The sequence below is a fragment of the Apteryx rowi genome, unplaced genomic scaffold (assembly GCF_003343035.1).
Source record: "Apteryx rowi isolate R43461 unplaced genomic scaffold, aptRow1 scaffold_161, whole genome shotgun sequence".
NCBI classification, from domain to species: domain Eukaryota; kingdom Metazoa; phylum Chordata; class Aves; order Apterygiformes; family Apterygidae; genus Apteryx; species Apteryx rowi.
This window is the reverse complement of record NW_020447875.1, coordinates 1,272,420-1,288,256: the sequence shown is the minus strand read 5'-3', so window position 1 is coordinate 1,288,256 and position 15,837 is coordinate 1,272,420. Positions and strand designations below refer to the sequence as shown.

At 39.8% G+C, this 15,837-nt stretch overlaps 1 protein-coding gene across 5 annotated transcripts in view; it reads left to right on the top strand.

Annotated features, from left to right (window-relative positions):
* The window catches only part of CAMK4 (calcium/calmodulin dependent protein kinase IV), a 207,127-nt gene that overhangs the window by 170,850 nt on the left and 20,440 nt on the right, over positions 1 to 15,837 (top strand). For all 5 annotated transcript variants that reach the window (XM_026059868.1, XM_026059870.1, XM_026059869.1 and 2 more), the window contains 2 exons: positions 11,958 to 12,048; positions 14,665 to 14,739. In XM_026059868.1, the coding sequence (XP_025915653.1) occupies positions 11,958 to 12,048; positions 14,665 to 14,739 (166 nt within the window). The remainder of the gene's footprint in view (positions 1 to 11,957; positions 12,049 to 14,664; positions 14,740 to 15,837) is intronic.

The window sequence follows — 15,837 nt, the reverse complement described above, 5'->3', positions numbered from 1 at the left end:
TGCACTGCATCTGCAAGCTGATGTGAGGGTACCCAAAAGACTGAAATGGGCATTTGTGTTGCAAAGGGTAAGGCCTCACCTCTAGAGGATACTTTGAAACACTTATGTCCATGTTGACCTTCAGGGTTGTACCATTTAGTACTATGCTTTGTGAAAATTCTTTAACAAAAGTGAAAGAAGACCTCCTTACATTTTTTATAACAGCTTTTAAGGTATATGGTCTAGGCATTCCTTTTTTAAGTGTGTGATCAAACCTAGGCTTAGAAAGTGATGCTATTATATGTAGGCCAGACTTCATAATGCAAGGCAAGCAGTGTAATTAACACAAAACAACATCTGCATGTTGTTTATGCATAAATGGGAATTCAAATACTAAAATATAAATATTCATTAGCTACAATAACATCTTAAAATGATTGACTTTTTAAATGCATAGTTCAGGAAGAGTGTTTCACAGATGGACAAGAGAAATATAATTGTCATTCATAGGTTTATTACCCTGAAATTTCACCTTGAAAACAAATGTAAATCTGACCCCATTAAAACATGTTTATGAGCCATTTTCTTTATCCTGCTGTGGACATGTGCATCCTTGATGCACAATCCCAGCAGTCCGATCTTATTAGCACCCCACTATTTTTAATTTTTAATTGTGAGATCTCTGCAGATGCCAGTAAATTAACTGKTGTCGTTCTCTGTCACCGAGGCCAACTGGCTTGCAACAGCCTACATCTGTACTATGAAATTGCACTAGCCTTCAGACAAGGTGGCCAGATTCAAATTGCCAGTTGGGAATAGTCTTTGGCTTGACTAACTGTGTCTGGAGGTTGTTTCTGTCAGTGCTGATTTATCCAGGATTGTTCAGAAAATTTAATAGCATAGACTATCAAGTTTTGGCACCCAGGAACATTCCTTGGCACAGGTTAATTTACTACTAAAGATGTACGGTACATGAAGAACAAAATTATCTTACTCTAATATCCATTTAAGGATAATATAGACCCACCTCAGAAGCTGTGATAAAAAGTCACATTTTTTAACAAAAAAAAACTCTTAAAAAGTAAGAAATGAATAAAAAGACATAAAATATAGTGCTCTGGTGAGATTAAGAAAAATTAAATTAAAAGGTATTTTTATCACAAGAAAGCTAAAATGTGTTTGCGTCGAATGAACACATCTGCATCCACTTGGAGTTAGGGCATTTTGCTGTGGCCCTGTTCCAGGGGTACTAGACCTGTGGTCAGTAAATCTGTGTGGTTAGTATACCTGTCAGTGCCGGGGATAGTTTTCTCTCAGTTATGTGGCTCTCTAATGCTGGGGGCTGCTGGGACCTGAGCTAGCACCAGCTATCACTGATAGCATCTTTGGCCTATTCTAGACTTGGGGGGGGGGGTTATTTTTATCTTTTTAATTTTCTAATGGCAAAACCAAGGACATTACTGGCTTGCAAAAACATAAGTTGCTCTGTGGTAATGTGCTCTGAATGCAGAATTTTGAGACAGCTCTGTTGTTTCAGCTATACTTCTTTTAGATTTGCTAGAATTGCAGTAATGTTGCTGAAGATTGTATTGTATATCTATATGTAACATTGATGTCTACCATTTGCAGATTTATGCCATTAGCTTAAATGAACACACCTGACTTTGCAGAATTCCTTCCCCCCTTCCTTTTAAATGTGCTATAATTGCATTAATTTACAAAGGCACACATAATGGATTTAAAAAGGTTTTGAGTTTTCTCTTATAGGTAGTGCTTAGCTTGCTCTTAAAATAATTGTGTCTAAAACTTTTTAAATATTCTTCATATTTCAGAGTTAATTAAAAGCTGTTGCTCATTATGGATGTTTTTACTTGTTTATGATGTAACAGTGGTTAAGTAGAGTAAAAAATGCTCAAAGTAGAGACCATGTAGAACAAAACGATGGCAATGCTTAGTGCATATAATGCTTGTTGTCCTCAGACCACTGTGCAGTTAAACCTCAGCATCCTTTGGAGGGTGGTGTGTGCTGCTGTAAATGAAGTCAGCTGAGCAGAGAAGTTCTGAGGGGTGCAGAGCTACAGAAGAAATGGGTGTTGGTACTAGAAATAGGCCGGCTAGCTTTTTGTGTGTGTATTTTGGTGCAGGGCGGCTGTACGGTAGGTACGGAGACTTCAGCGGGAGAGTTCCTCTGGGCGACAGCTCTGGGCTGTGCCCAGTGTGTCGGGAGCGCCCTGTTGCAGAAGAAGAAATCATCTTCATCTCCTGCACCCCAGACTTGCAGAAAAAGCACATTTAGGCAGAGTGGCCGTAGGAGGAACTTTTCATTTCATGCTGTGTTAATTCTTCGCTTAATTCTCATAGTCTGCAAGTGGGTGGCTCTTCTGGATGGGTTTAAGAAGAAGCCACTATAGCAAAGCTATTCTTCCTACTCCAATCCCGTGGCCTACTTACAGTTTAAAAGGAGAATTTCATGCCACTGCAGACAGCTCCCTGCACAAAACCTGGTTGTTTGGGATTTGTGTGGGAAGCTGCCTGCATTATCCTCTCCTACATATGTTAGACTGCACAGAAATGACTGTACATGATTTGCTGTGATTGCACCTGGTGTAGCATTGTTATATTTAAGGCTGCTTCGTGCTTCAAAAACCAGGAATATTTAAGAAATAAAAGTGTTTGCAGATGTAAAAGAAAATAATTGTGGAGCTTACAGTTAAAATTTTATATAAACTAATTGCTTAATTTAGAACTTCCTGTCTAGGTTACTTCATACCTTTGAATATGGTAGACTAGCAAAGAAAATATACACATTTTGCTTTATGCATCTATACTGATGCATTTCATCATACTTTCTTACAATACTCAGATTCAGTTAGTTCATAAATCAAATTGGCTGTGTGTAATACATATTTATAAAAGTACAAAGGCAAATATGCTTTATTATGCAAAAATARTATTCTGTTAAATTAGTTTAACTAAGCTAATTGAAGTGTCATGACATTTTTTGGAAGTCAGTACATCAAGTAAGAGACTTAACTAGTAAAAGTGAGATGTGTGCAAAGAATAGGATTTCTGCTATGTTTGGAGAAGCTTTGATTATTTGGTGCCTTTCCAAGACTCCATCTTATTGTTACCCGGATACAGAATTCCAAAACCTGTTGAAATATACCCGGAAGTGAAATCATTGTTGCTTGTGTTTTCTGCAGTGATAAAATGGTTTTCCCTTTGGTCACAAAGCCAATATGACTGCAATAAGAGAATAGTGAAGGAGTGAAAATTATGCTGCGTATATATAATTTGATGTGTTATCATTTCGCACTTTTACTACTGCAACTGCATTGACTCCTGTGGAGTTGAGTTATGTAATGTACAGCAAAGCTGAGTCTGTCCTTGTAGGCAAGAGCAATGATCTAAAATCACTGACAGTATATTTTTTAAAAGACTTTTTAAGCAAGAATTCTCAAATACTGTATCACTTCTCAAAACAATCCCTGCATTTCCAAAATAATTTCCATTATTGTTTTCTATTTTGGAAACAAAATTAAAAAAAAATTATGGCCTTAAATAAGTCAGTGTTTACACTGTAAGCAACCAAATAAAATAAATGCACTTTTCCACAATCAACTGAAATCACACTATCCAACTCCCAAAGCCCAAGCGTCACTGAATTTCAGGTCCAAATTACCTGGGGTCTGAGAGATAAATGGAAGCAAAGAAAACAGACCATTCATATTAGCCATATTACCTTGCCTYTAAATACAGCCTGAACCAATTGAAGCAGTGGAGTTTTAAACTGACTTCAGTGGGGACAGCACAGTTTTGATGACAGATCATTATGTAGCCSTCTTGCCCTCTTACACTTGTCAAACATCTGAAACACAACCTGAGTGTCGAACAGCTTTAACAGTGTGAAATCTAAAGTGTAAAGAAAATAAATCATTTGCCCTAGGATAAAAGACTACAATAGCTCCAGGTCATATACCATGCCCTCATATCAACCTGTAATTGTTGTGCAGTTATTGGACATGTGAATTATAAATCAGTTGACGCATTCAGAAGATTATAACAGGATATAGTCACTTGCTAACCATGAAATTTTAGATTTCTCTTGATTCCCCAAAATTTAGTTATCAAATCCCTATGTGCCTTCTTTTCCAAAGCCTCCACCAATGTGAAGTGTGTGACTGAAGTGTACGTATTTGTCTCTCTTTATACAGTAAGATCTGTGCTGAATGGTTATTCTAGACACAAATTACCTGGAGACTGGCTTTGCCATTCTATAGATATGAAGTGATTACAAGAGAGCCGATGGGAATAGCTCATTCACCTTCCCCTTCCCAAAGAAAGGAAGAGAAAATAGGAATGTGTATTTTTTCTTTAATGAATAGTCCCTCTTTGTCCTGCTGGATTATTAAATGGTTATTTAAACTTAGCTGCTTCAGAAACATTATCAATTAACCACATCCCTATCAAACATTATACAGATGTAATTAAACTAAATTGCTACACGGTAGCATTCATTACACAATGGCACACTTCTGTTAGGGCTATAGAAAGAGCTTAATTACAAGTCTAGACATCCCTGAAAAGGGAGAAAACACATGTTCTTTTCAATTTTTTAAAGATTTACTGTCTACATTTTTAGCTGAAGATGTCCAATACTGAATTGGAACCTCTGGCTTTGGTTCTGCCTTCAGCACCCTATAGGCTTAATTTTGTAATAGATTCAACAGGCAAGTCCTAAAAATACCCTGTGTAGTAATAAAAGTGGTAGAAATTCTCCTTTTAAAAACACGAGTGAATCTAGTATTCATGAAATTGCCAGTCATACAGTAAATTACTATGGTCGTACTCAACAGCTTTGCCACATACCTTAACAGAAATCAATGTTTAATATAATAGCGTAATGTTAATATAATAATGATAAAACTACTGCATCAGCCGTGGAAGACGGCAGGCTTCTCCCCCCAACTACATCAATGCACCCTGAAAACTGTCATCTTTGCTGAGGAGAAAAAGGAGTGTTGAATCTGTAACCAAAGCATTTCCGCTGCAGAGACTGTTTGGCTGCAGCAGGTGACGCGGGGTGTAATACGGGCTGTGCTACACAGTGAATCGCACTGCCGGAAGGGCAGTAGCCAGCTGCCTGGTGTGAACAAGGGGTGCATGTGGAGGTCCCTTAACCATGTCGCTGGTTTTCTGATGCAGTTTACCACAGGAACTGGGCTCGTACGCAGGTGGGGGGTCTGTGAGCCAGACACCCAGAAAGTGCCAGGAGCTAGTGAGCAGGAGGGCAGGGAGCAGAGGGGTTTCGCAAGGGATTACAGCATGCACAGAGCAGCAGCCATGAGGGTACGCGCTGCTGCCAGAGCTGTCTCTGCTCTAAAATATTTCTCGATTTAAGACACTGGAAATCATGCCCAAAGCTGGGACCCCAGCTCTGTGTTTTGTTTAATCTCAAGGGACTAAGGCATGCTTTTGAGGGCGGAAAGGAGATGTCTAGCGGTGGGCTCGCTGAGGGAGTAAGTAAAAGAGGTGTAGGAGGAAGCACACCATGATCATATGCAGCAACAACAGGATGAGTGTGGAGATCTCCTGAGACAAGATACCGAAATAGCTGGAGAAGGCTGCAAAACAGCAGAAACAGAGAAGAAGCTGGCAGCTCTTTGGAGAAGAAGCTGGAGACAGATGCTTTTCCTCTGCCTAAAAACCACCTACTGCCATCAAGAATATACACTCTGATCTGTCAGTCAATGAACATCAAACCCCGTTGGTTAATGAGGAGCAGCCACAAACCCCAAAGGCTGTGAAGCTCACAATCGCCGTCACAAGCGGAAACAAAGGTATTTTAGGACTTTTCCCAGGACTTTTCCCGGAGGTGACCAAGTAAGGGCCAGTACCATGCTAGTGGGTGTGGACAAGATGTTATTAAGGTTTGCTTGAGCCAGTCCCCTCCCTTAGCCACTGTGTTACACTGCTGACAGTGAGGGAGCCTGCAGCGCTGCCAGCAGTGGCCCGGTGCACAGCAGAGTGTACAGGGTGCTGGGGGCATAGCGGAGTGGTTGGGGCAGGTGGTTTTTCATCAGTCCGCTTGAATGAAGGTCAGTGCTCAGCCAGGGACTGAGTTAAATCCTGGAGTTAAACACAAGCAGGAAGTATGCAGAAAGTGGGAAATCGGTCAGGTTGTTTAAGCTTGAGTAATAAGAATAGCTTGGGTGTGAAGGATAAAATTGGAAAGGCCAGGACACAAAATGAGATGCATGAGATAAAAGGGGTAGCAAAATTAATCATTCTCATAAGAAGAAACACAGGTGAAGGAAATCTACTGGAAGATCTCTATGAGAAGACTGCACTGTTTTTATGGTTTTTTGCATTAGTTTTCACTAAAAGTTCCACTATAACTAGATGCTTAACACAATTAACAAAGCAGTAAAATGTAAGTCGAGAAAAAAGAAAGGAATAGGGTCGAAGAGTATTCAAACCATTTAGATCTTTTTTAATTGGTTGCACCCAGTAACCTTCTCAGTATGATCTTTGAAGAGCAAGCTTTTTAAGTCAGAAACAGATTTAGCTGTTAACAACAGTTATTTCTGATAGAGGCTAGGCAGAGTACCAAATATGTGTAGTACTCTGCTTCACAAGGAAGGAAGGGAGGAATTATAGACCAGTTGGCTTGATTCCACTTCCCAGAAAAAAAAACTATAGTAAATAATGAAGCAAACTAATATTAGGCACCTGGGAGATAACAAAGCAGAGAGGTCACCAGGAAGGCAAGTTTTTGTTAAGATCAAGTCATGCCAAGTCAATCTAATTTTTCTTCTGGCAGGGTGAGAGGCGTTGTTAAAGGGGAGGAGCAGGAGGTATCGTGCACACTTGATGTGTGTAAAACTTTTGATACTTGCCTCGTCTGACAGTCTCACAGTAAATGAGGGAAATGTGGTCACGATTACTTGATTTTAAGCTGGGTGCAGTGCAGCTTGGTTATCTGTATCCAGAGAGTGGTTATCAGTGTGTCAAAAGGTATCAAGGGAGGATGTTCAAGAAAAATCCTCTTGGATCTGAAGCTTTCAGTATTTTTGTTAACAGGGCCAGGTGATGGAATAGAGATTACTCTTACAAAAAAATTTGGACAACGTAAAACTGGGAGAGACTGCAAGTATGTTGGAGAACAGGGTTAGAAATAGAATAACCTTGGTAAAAATTCAAGACCTTTCAGCAGTGTCAAGGACAAGATTGTGTATGGGCTTGAATGGTCAACAGTGAAAACAGGAGTGGGAACAAATCAGAAGGATCTGAAGGTTACACTGGATCCAAAGGCAAACAGGAGTGTGATAGGTTGAAAAATAGGCAAATATATTTACAAATACATCCTGTGAGATTTGTCAGGCCTCGACTGGAATACATTTTTGCATTTTGAACACATTGATGCAATTTGATACAGCCCGGATGAGAGCAACAAAGAAGGACCATGAGTCTAGAAAACTTAGTCTGTAAAAAAAGACTGAAAGAACTGGAGTCTTCTAGTCTTGAGCAAGAAGACTGATGGTGGACATGGGAACAAGTACGCAAAAGGCTGTTGCAGAAAAGGGAGTAATCTGCTTTCTTCATCTAAGGTATATATGAAACAAAGTAATGGGCTTCATCTGCACCTGTCAAGGTCCAGGTGAGACGTAAGGAAGTATTTCCAAATTGTCAAGATAGCACAGCCCTGTAATAAATTGCCTGGGGAGACTGCAGAGTATCAGAGGTTGTTAGGTGTAAATTAGGCAAACAACTGTTGTAGATGTAACTGATCTTGCCTGAGAGCATAGGGAGACATAGATGATTCAGGTTCATTTCAGCCCTGCTTTTCTACAATTCTGTGTAATAGCTACTATAAATAYAAATCAGAAGTAAGACTAGAGTTTTAAGCAGTCCTCATTAGTCCTCTTGTCATAAAGTCTTTCGAGTTAGATAAGAACCTGAATTATTAAAGGATAAAACAACAACAAAAATTCTCATGCAGCGATTAGAAAGAAACTCTAAAAAGGAAGAGAAAGACAGAAAGAAAAGCCCTTCTTCTGCCGTCACACTTAAAGGGTCGTAGCAATTGTACAAACATGAGTTAACGTTGTGTACCATGGGAATAAAGGCCCAGGTGAAGGCTGCCTTTATTTTAAAAGGTAAGTGTTTTGGAAAGGGCCTGTGTATTATTCCCATCTGGTGTCGTGCTGAGCTTGTCCTCAGAGTTTATCAAATGGTAATAAAACTATCACACTCAACTCTTTCTAGAATACATTTGTGGCAGATTATCTGAGAGATGATATGCGCTAATAATGCAGTGGCCTACTGTGTGCCTGAAGCATAGCTGATTTCACCCACCTGGCCTACATGTATCTCATTGGGCAAAGCAACTGAAAAATAAGTGTGATCAGAGAACATACAAGGCCCTATGCTTAACAAATAGAATTTTTTCACTATTTATTTTATTTCATTTGCATTGTGATTCAGTCAGCTAATACAGACTCCTCAGGGGCTCTAAATGTTTCTAGTTAGTTTTCATTTTATTTTTTCTTGTTCTTGTTCACTTTCGCTGATTGGAATAGCCATATGTTCCTGAAAATCAGTAGTGTTCCTATTTATAGCACCTACCTTGATATTCTGTTCAAAAAAAAMCCCCAAAAAACAGAGGAACAAATAAATGGGAAAATATAATTTATTTTTGCTATGCCATTGGCCAGTTTGTCTGATGAAACTGCCATGCATGGAGAACGTTTTTTCCACATGGGCTTCTTGCATGGGCCTTGCTGTGAAATTTATGGTGGCCTCTCTTCCATATACATCTCATCAAGCCAGACCAAGTGCTGTTACTCTACGTATATTCTGCATATATAAATTGAAATAAGTGTTATACAAAGGGGATTTTATTAATTTAACTAAATCTGTTTCTAAATCAAGATAGTAAAATTCAGAATATTGTATACATGTATACCAGACAGTGTTATTATCAATACCAGGAGCCATTATGTTACATGGTGAACAGAGCTGGAGGCTAGACTCTTTTCACTTGGCCTATTTGGACTGGTAAAAACTAGCAGACTATAAGGCCCAGGGTATTTACCAAGTAAGGGAGCAGTACTGAAAATGGACACAATCTTGGAAGGTCCCATTGGTAGTGGGTTGTGCAGCAGGAAAAGCGCTGTGCGAATGGCAAATGGCTCCAACTTGGAGGAGAGGGGAGGGAGCTGCAGTAGCTGCATGTGCTGGAGATCTTCAGTAACAAGGCTGTTGGGAAGCAGGCGCATTTTATAGAAGTAAAATCATAGGTCTTTCCCCTTGCAAGGCTGGGGGTGCGGGAAGCTAGCTGGCACTTTTGCTTTGATGAAGAGGAGAATTTTTGTGTTAGTAAAAATAATGTTTTTTTAACTTTCACCTAGCCAGATACGTATGATCATGCTCTCTGTCCTTTTGTATGTCTATTAGTCTGCAATAAAATTATTGACTCTGTTGGCCAGTTTCAACAAAATTCAACAGAAGGTAGGTCTCAAAGATATAAAATGTCAACAGCAGGCTTGTTAAAAATACGACTTGGCAGCTTCCAGCCCCAAGCATATGCTTTAGTTTTAGCATAGGGAAAAGTCAGAGGGGGTGGGGTATCCACAGTGGGTGGGTAGGAGGGCTGGGCTGGGCTGTGGGGAGACAGGGGATGTGGAGAGGCTGGGTACAGCAGAGGGAAGAAGGGGAGCTGCAGGTACTGGGATGCGGGAGCAGGCAATGAGCTGAAGGTAATGCAGTGGCAAGCTTTGAAAGACGTGGATTCAGTTTGGGGGGAGAAGAGTTCAGGCAACACTGAAAATTTTATGTCTTTGGTGGGCTCTTATAGATATTAATGGGGCACCTAAGTTGTGCATATTTTCTGCAAATGATGTGCTGGATGGAGCAGGGAGATTTTCCTACCTGGACTCTCTGGTATATAATAAAACAGAGGTCATCCTGCAAACTTGATATAATTCTGTTAAGAAGTCAGTCAGTCATGAGACACAAGCATGATTACCAGGTGCTGCCAGTTATGATTCTTGCTTATATGTGAGAAGGAGCCCTGTGAACCATGCTAGCTTCTCAGCTTAGAGTTGACCAGGTTTTCCCAGATTTCCCTCCCACAAAAATGCACTTCTGGGGAAAGAGGAAAGTTTTGATGTTTTCAGCCTCACACCATAAAATGTTATAAGAATATGGGTGTGTGGAAAAAAGGGCCTGCTGAAAGACTTCAAGCAAATTTAGCTGGAACATTTCTCTGCATAAATTTGATCTATGATATTTCATACGAGTGAATAGAAGTGTCTGCTTTCCACTGGCTGATCATGAAATATCTGTTCCTTCTCACTCCTACAGAGACAGTTAAACTGATTTTTAGCACATGAACACAAATCAGTTCAGAAACCTCTTTCTGTCCACTCCAACTTGATTGCTTTTGGCACGCTCACTGTGTGCTGCTATTACCTCTGCATGTCAAACACATCAGTGCTATGCTGTGGGAGCAGCTTTGCTAGTTTTGCCTTCATTGACAGATACGGATGTATTTTTATCCAAGGTAGACGCAGCCTCATTCAGTGCAGACACGCAGATGTGACCACATTAAATGATGTAGGAGAGAGCAATCCATTAGCCTCTCCATAAAGTGTTGTCTGTTTTTACATTGGATAACTAATTAGCTGTCTCATTGTAGAACACACAGCTGGGACAAGCTCTTAAATTTACTGTGGTGTAAAGTAGATGAGAGTCTTTGGCTGATCTCCTCAAGCCATGTCATGATAAATACTACCATTTTAGGATTTTATGGAAAGCCAGAAAATACATTTATTGCACTGTAAGAGACACTTAAAAAAGCACTGGATGTCAGTGAAACAATGCCTACAGAAAAAGGTATGTATTCTTATTGCATGTTGTTTAATGGCTAGCCACTTACACAAACTAAAATCTCAGTGGAAGATGCACAGTCAAGAGTTCCTCTCAGATGCTAACTCAAGTGAGCACTGTAGTTTTGCTTTCCTGACTGGTATTCTGTGATGTGTTATTTGCTGAATAATAGTTCGTGCAGTTTTTTTTAGTTGTGAAAACATGGCCAAGAGATATTCCACTAAAATGTAGACCAAGATACGTTCAAATAAGATACTCTGCTCCTACTCTTGTGCCTCTTTTTTCCCAGGCTTCAGAGATTTCTGCTGAAGATTTTATCAGCAAGAAATACAGAATTTGTTTCACTAGCTTCTCCTTTTTGTCAATCAGTATATTATATTTTTTCTCTGTCCATCTCTAGCAATGTAAAAGGCAACTGTAGATCCCAGAAATTCTGTTTTCTATTTGTGCAAGACAGGAACGGCATTTTTAAAGAAATTCAGTGATCAGTAAATTCACATGTACTGCAGGCTCTTCAGCAAAACAGCTGGAATTTTGGGACTGTAGGATTGTGTGATATTACAACACTTTAGCAGTCTGCTCAAGGGATGGCAAAGATTTGATAGCTAGTCCAGGACACATACTACATCCTCTGTTGCAGTTGTCCTCTAATCAAGGCTGTCTATTTAATAGTTTTATACTTGTGTAACCATTTTCTTACCCCTCAGAAAGCTGTAATGTGCAAAAGCTGCCTTCCTCTGAGCCGGACTTTGGCATCTCAACATCTCTTAGATTGCTTCCTAGAAGCTACTGTTGTATTAAAAGAATCAATAATCTTCTCTGAGATGTTTTTCTTCTCACATGGGCGTGATGCTATCTTTGCCTTCTCAATTTTCAGTTTCCTATTCAGATCACAATATGCACCCAAGGATTTCATGCAGAGCGGGTTTGCGGAAAAAAGCTACAGAGAATTAGTTGAGCGACACTGTGTCACAAAGGTAGCAGTCAGCGAGCTGCTGCTATAGGTTATTAGGAAGACATTAACTCATGCTGGGCCATAACATATCTAATACTCACTTAAATGTTTTGACTTTCTGTCTTTCTAGTACCTGCATGCAAATGGGATTGTGCATCGTGACTTGAAGCCAGAGAATCTGCTCTATGCAACACCAGCACCGGATGCACCATTAAAAATTGGTGAGCAGCATTAAATATATGCTAAATATATTCTTTTGTATCACTAGTGTGTATTTCACACCATCATTTTATTCTATGCTAGTGCTGATACTTAGATGAACAGGCATGTTACTTGTGCAACTGCAGAGTTGTGCATGGTGTTTTAAAGACAATGCAAAACTAAATTCCTGCCCTGAGGAATTTACAGCCAAAATTATGCAGAATATGGCAAAGAATAAACAACACAGGAGGAACAAGAAGTATCATGAGTTTGGCTTATAGCTGCATACATCACTTCTGTGTCCCTTTTTTGTTAAAACTAACATACTAAAAGTGAGAGATTTATTAACATGAAAGTGCAAATGTGCGGATAAGCAGTAGAAAGCAAACTAAGCAAGGCTGACCTCAGTTTTGAAAGGAGATTTGAAGGATAAGAAGGAGTATTCCTTAAAAGAGAATAGGGAAGATCCTTGAGGCACAGTCAGCACTGCAGGGACGGGTGAGGAGAGAGACACGGCGCGATCAGGCTGTCCTGGCCTGGGATATGTCCCACCAGTCCCGTCAGGAAGGACAGCCACTTGCCCAGGGCATGACCTCCAAAAATGCCAGGTACTTGCCTTTCTTGCTGGCGCAAACAGGTGCTTTGTGACTCCCTTGGCTTGCAGAGGAGCGAAGGCCGGGGGCAATGCCCATCACCCGACAGCAGCGGGCCGCAGCCCTCTGTCCTTGGAGCCTCGCGTGGCGCTGTTGCGGGTAACCCACTAGCTTGCAGCGTTGCGGAGCCGCAGCATGCTAACTGCTGGACTGCGCGGGCTGTGGCATCTTGCAGGTGTTAACCTGGAAAAGGGTTGATTTGTACCTGCTAAAGGAAAAAGATCCTGAACCTTCTGCTCTCTTCCTCTTAAAGAAACAGACCTCTTCGATGTGGGGTTTCCTAGTAAATAATATTCCAGGCGTGCAAAGGTACCCAAGATGTAATCAATTTGGAAATACCACCTTACTGGGAAGCATGCGAGGAGTGAAAGTGTTGCCTTGTTTGTCAGGCCTGTGTTTGTCATGGGTTTCAAGAACCAGATTTCCAGGAACTAGATATCAGCAATTTCATATTAAAATAAATTTCTAGGATAAAGTCTTGCATCTAGGGATGATAGTATTAATTTGCATTTTATCCTTGTGCTCACCTTTCCTGGAAGGGTGCTAACAATGGTAACATGTGAGTGCACCATCCAGCAGCCTTGGTTTGGTGGGCAGAGTGATGTGAGGGCTCCTGAAGTGTTTGTCTCCATAAGCACAGGCTCCCTAAGGGGAAGCTTGAAGATATAGCTGTCTATCTCTCACTGAAGTTTAAAAGCTGCAAAGTTTTTAGAAATAGAAAGTAGGCTAGTTTGGAATAAGAAGGGATTATTTCCAAATCTGTGTGGCAAGCGGAGCACTACCGGCGGTGGGCGTTGTGATATAGGTCCCATACATCTTGCACCTCCTAAGGCAGTGAGGGCTAGAGTGACAATGGATTATTTTTTTCTTAACTGCTATGCTGCTTTATGTTTTGGCTGAAGTTATTGCCTTGTTTAAAATGAGTTCTGATTTACAATGAGTGGTAGTGTTTATAAAAGTATATTTCTGTTTAGATAAATAATATATAAATGATGAACAATTAGGGACAAGTGAACCCTAACTATGCATTTCCRAATAAAATGCAACCTGTTTTTATCCTGATCCCGAGTCAAAACATTCATTTTTGCGTTCATGCTGATAAAACAGGAGCATTTTTATTAGGTATTTTTTAAGGCCAGATTGTCATCACCTAAGTTGAAATTTGAAGAAGCAGCATTTATTCTCAGTGAAAATGGAACAAGCAGTCAAGGCTTCCACTTTTCTGTCTTTCAAAAGATGAGACGTGCAAGTACCAGGTATAACAGCGTGAAGGCTCTTGCTGTTGGGGTAGCAATTCAGGGGGGGAAGCACTGCAAACAGGATGATCAGGGCTTCTGCTGGCCCAACCTCAGCACTCCCAGAAGGCCTGTATCAAAATACTGCTGGGATTTTAGCTTGCAGGGCACTGGGCACTCGGCCCCTTGTCCAGGAAATCCCTGATGCACTATTTTTTAACACAAAAGTTGTTCTGTTGATTTTATTGGTTTACTCGCAAAGTGAAAGCTGAATATATACTTAAAGTGAATTTCTGGATCATTCCTTCTGTGATGAAAGGTAAATCACATTCCAGGCAATTTTCAATTTAGCTCATAGGTTCACGTAAGATCACAAGTCAAAGGGCTCTGTTTATGAAATACATATTCTCCACTTTTTTAAATTATTCTGTTTTCTGTCTAACATCCTAAATACACTCTTGGCTCCTTAGGTATCCCATAGTATTGGCTATATGTGTTCTTCAGGATAGAAAACAAGTTGCATTTTAAAAATATTTGGGTCTGTTAAGAGGCAGCGATACTCATTTGTGTGGACAAATTTTGCTTCTGGATAACAATATGGGTGGATTTTTTTAATTCATCTTCATCTCTGGAAATGACCATGCTGTTCATTTAATGCGTAAGTGTTAATTTAATTACATATACAATGTAAGAAAAATGCTTTTATGAAGAAGTAAAAACATTAATATTTCTAAAAAAATCTTAACAGCTGATTTTGGACTTTCCAAGATTGTGGAAGATCAGGTGACCATGAAGACGGTTTGTGGAACTCCAGGGTACTGTGGTATGTTACCTGATTATTTACAATAAGCTGAACATAACACGTGAATGTTAACTTTTTTCTTTCCTTGGTGAAATGCTKCTTACTAAGTTCAAAATTCAGAAAGCCTTTGAAAAGCAGAAATAAAAAAAGAAAATTCAGAATTGGCACTTGGTGAAGTTTTTCTAAACTCTTATTCTCAAGCACTGAAGGTTAATAATCAAAACATATGTTATGGTGTAAGTTCATCACTTACATGGAAGTAAGTCCAACTCTCATACAACTGATGGAATTACTAAAATAGTATTGGAGCAACATCAGCAGAAATGTGGGTTATGTAAGGCTTCATGGAAAACACTAACATTTATAGAGGTTGTACTCTGTATGAACATTTGAGTATTAATTACAGTGAATTTATCTTAAAGTGATACTTTTTTAACACAGAGGAAGCTGAATTATTCCATAGAGTAGGATCATAATTTCAGCCACATAAACCAAGTCATTTCAGTAAGTGCATGTTTTTAAATGTGGGTTTAAATCTTGACTTAAACAGGCCATTCTGCTCAGTGCTGGAGTTGGACCTGAATAATGGAGAATTATGAGTATRATATCAAGGAGCACTTTGTGGCAGATCTGTCAGCTAGGGGGGCTGGAGTAGATCTGTTTGTCTCTCTCTGCAGTAAAGAAGCTCTGGAACTTTTAATTAATCCGTTTTTCTCCTAAACGAAATTAGAATGATATCATAGGTTGGCTTCAGTTCTACCATGATAGTGAGATTCAGCCTAAACTGTTCTTTGCCAAATTGACTAATTTGCCTGTGCACTCGCAGTACCTGAACAACATGATTTTATGGATAGCTTCAGAGGAAACGTAGGACTCTTGAGCTTAGCCAAAATGGTGTAAGACATAAGGACAGTAATCTGAATTCCTTGACTTGTTGATAATGGTTTTATGTTTTTCAGTTGATGGCCTTTAAGGACAGCTTTACCTCATTTAATCATGGGAAATGTGCACACAGTTTATAAACTGTGTCTTGTCTCGGTTATCCTGTTCTTGTATGTTTCTGTTTTTTCCAAAATGGCACATGCAAAAGTTTGTACCGTAAATGAAACAGCTGTCTGT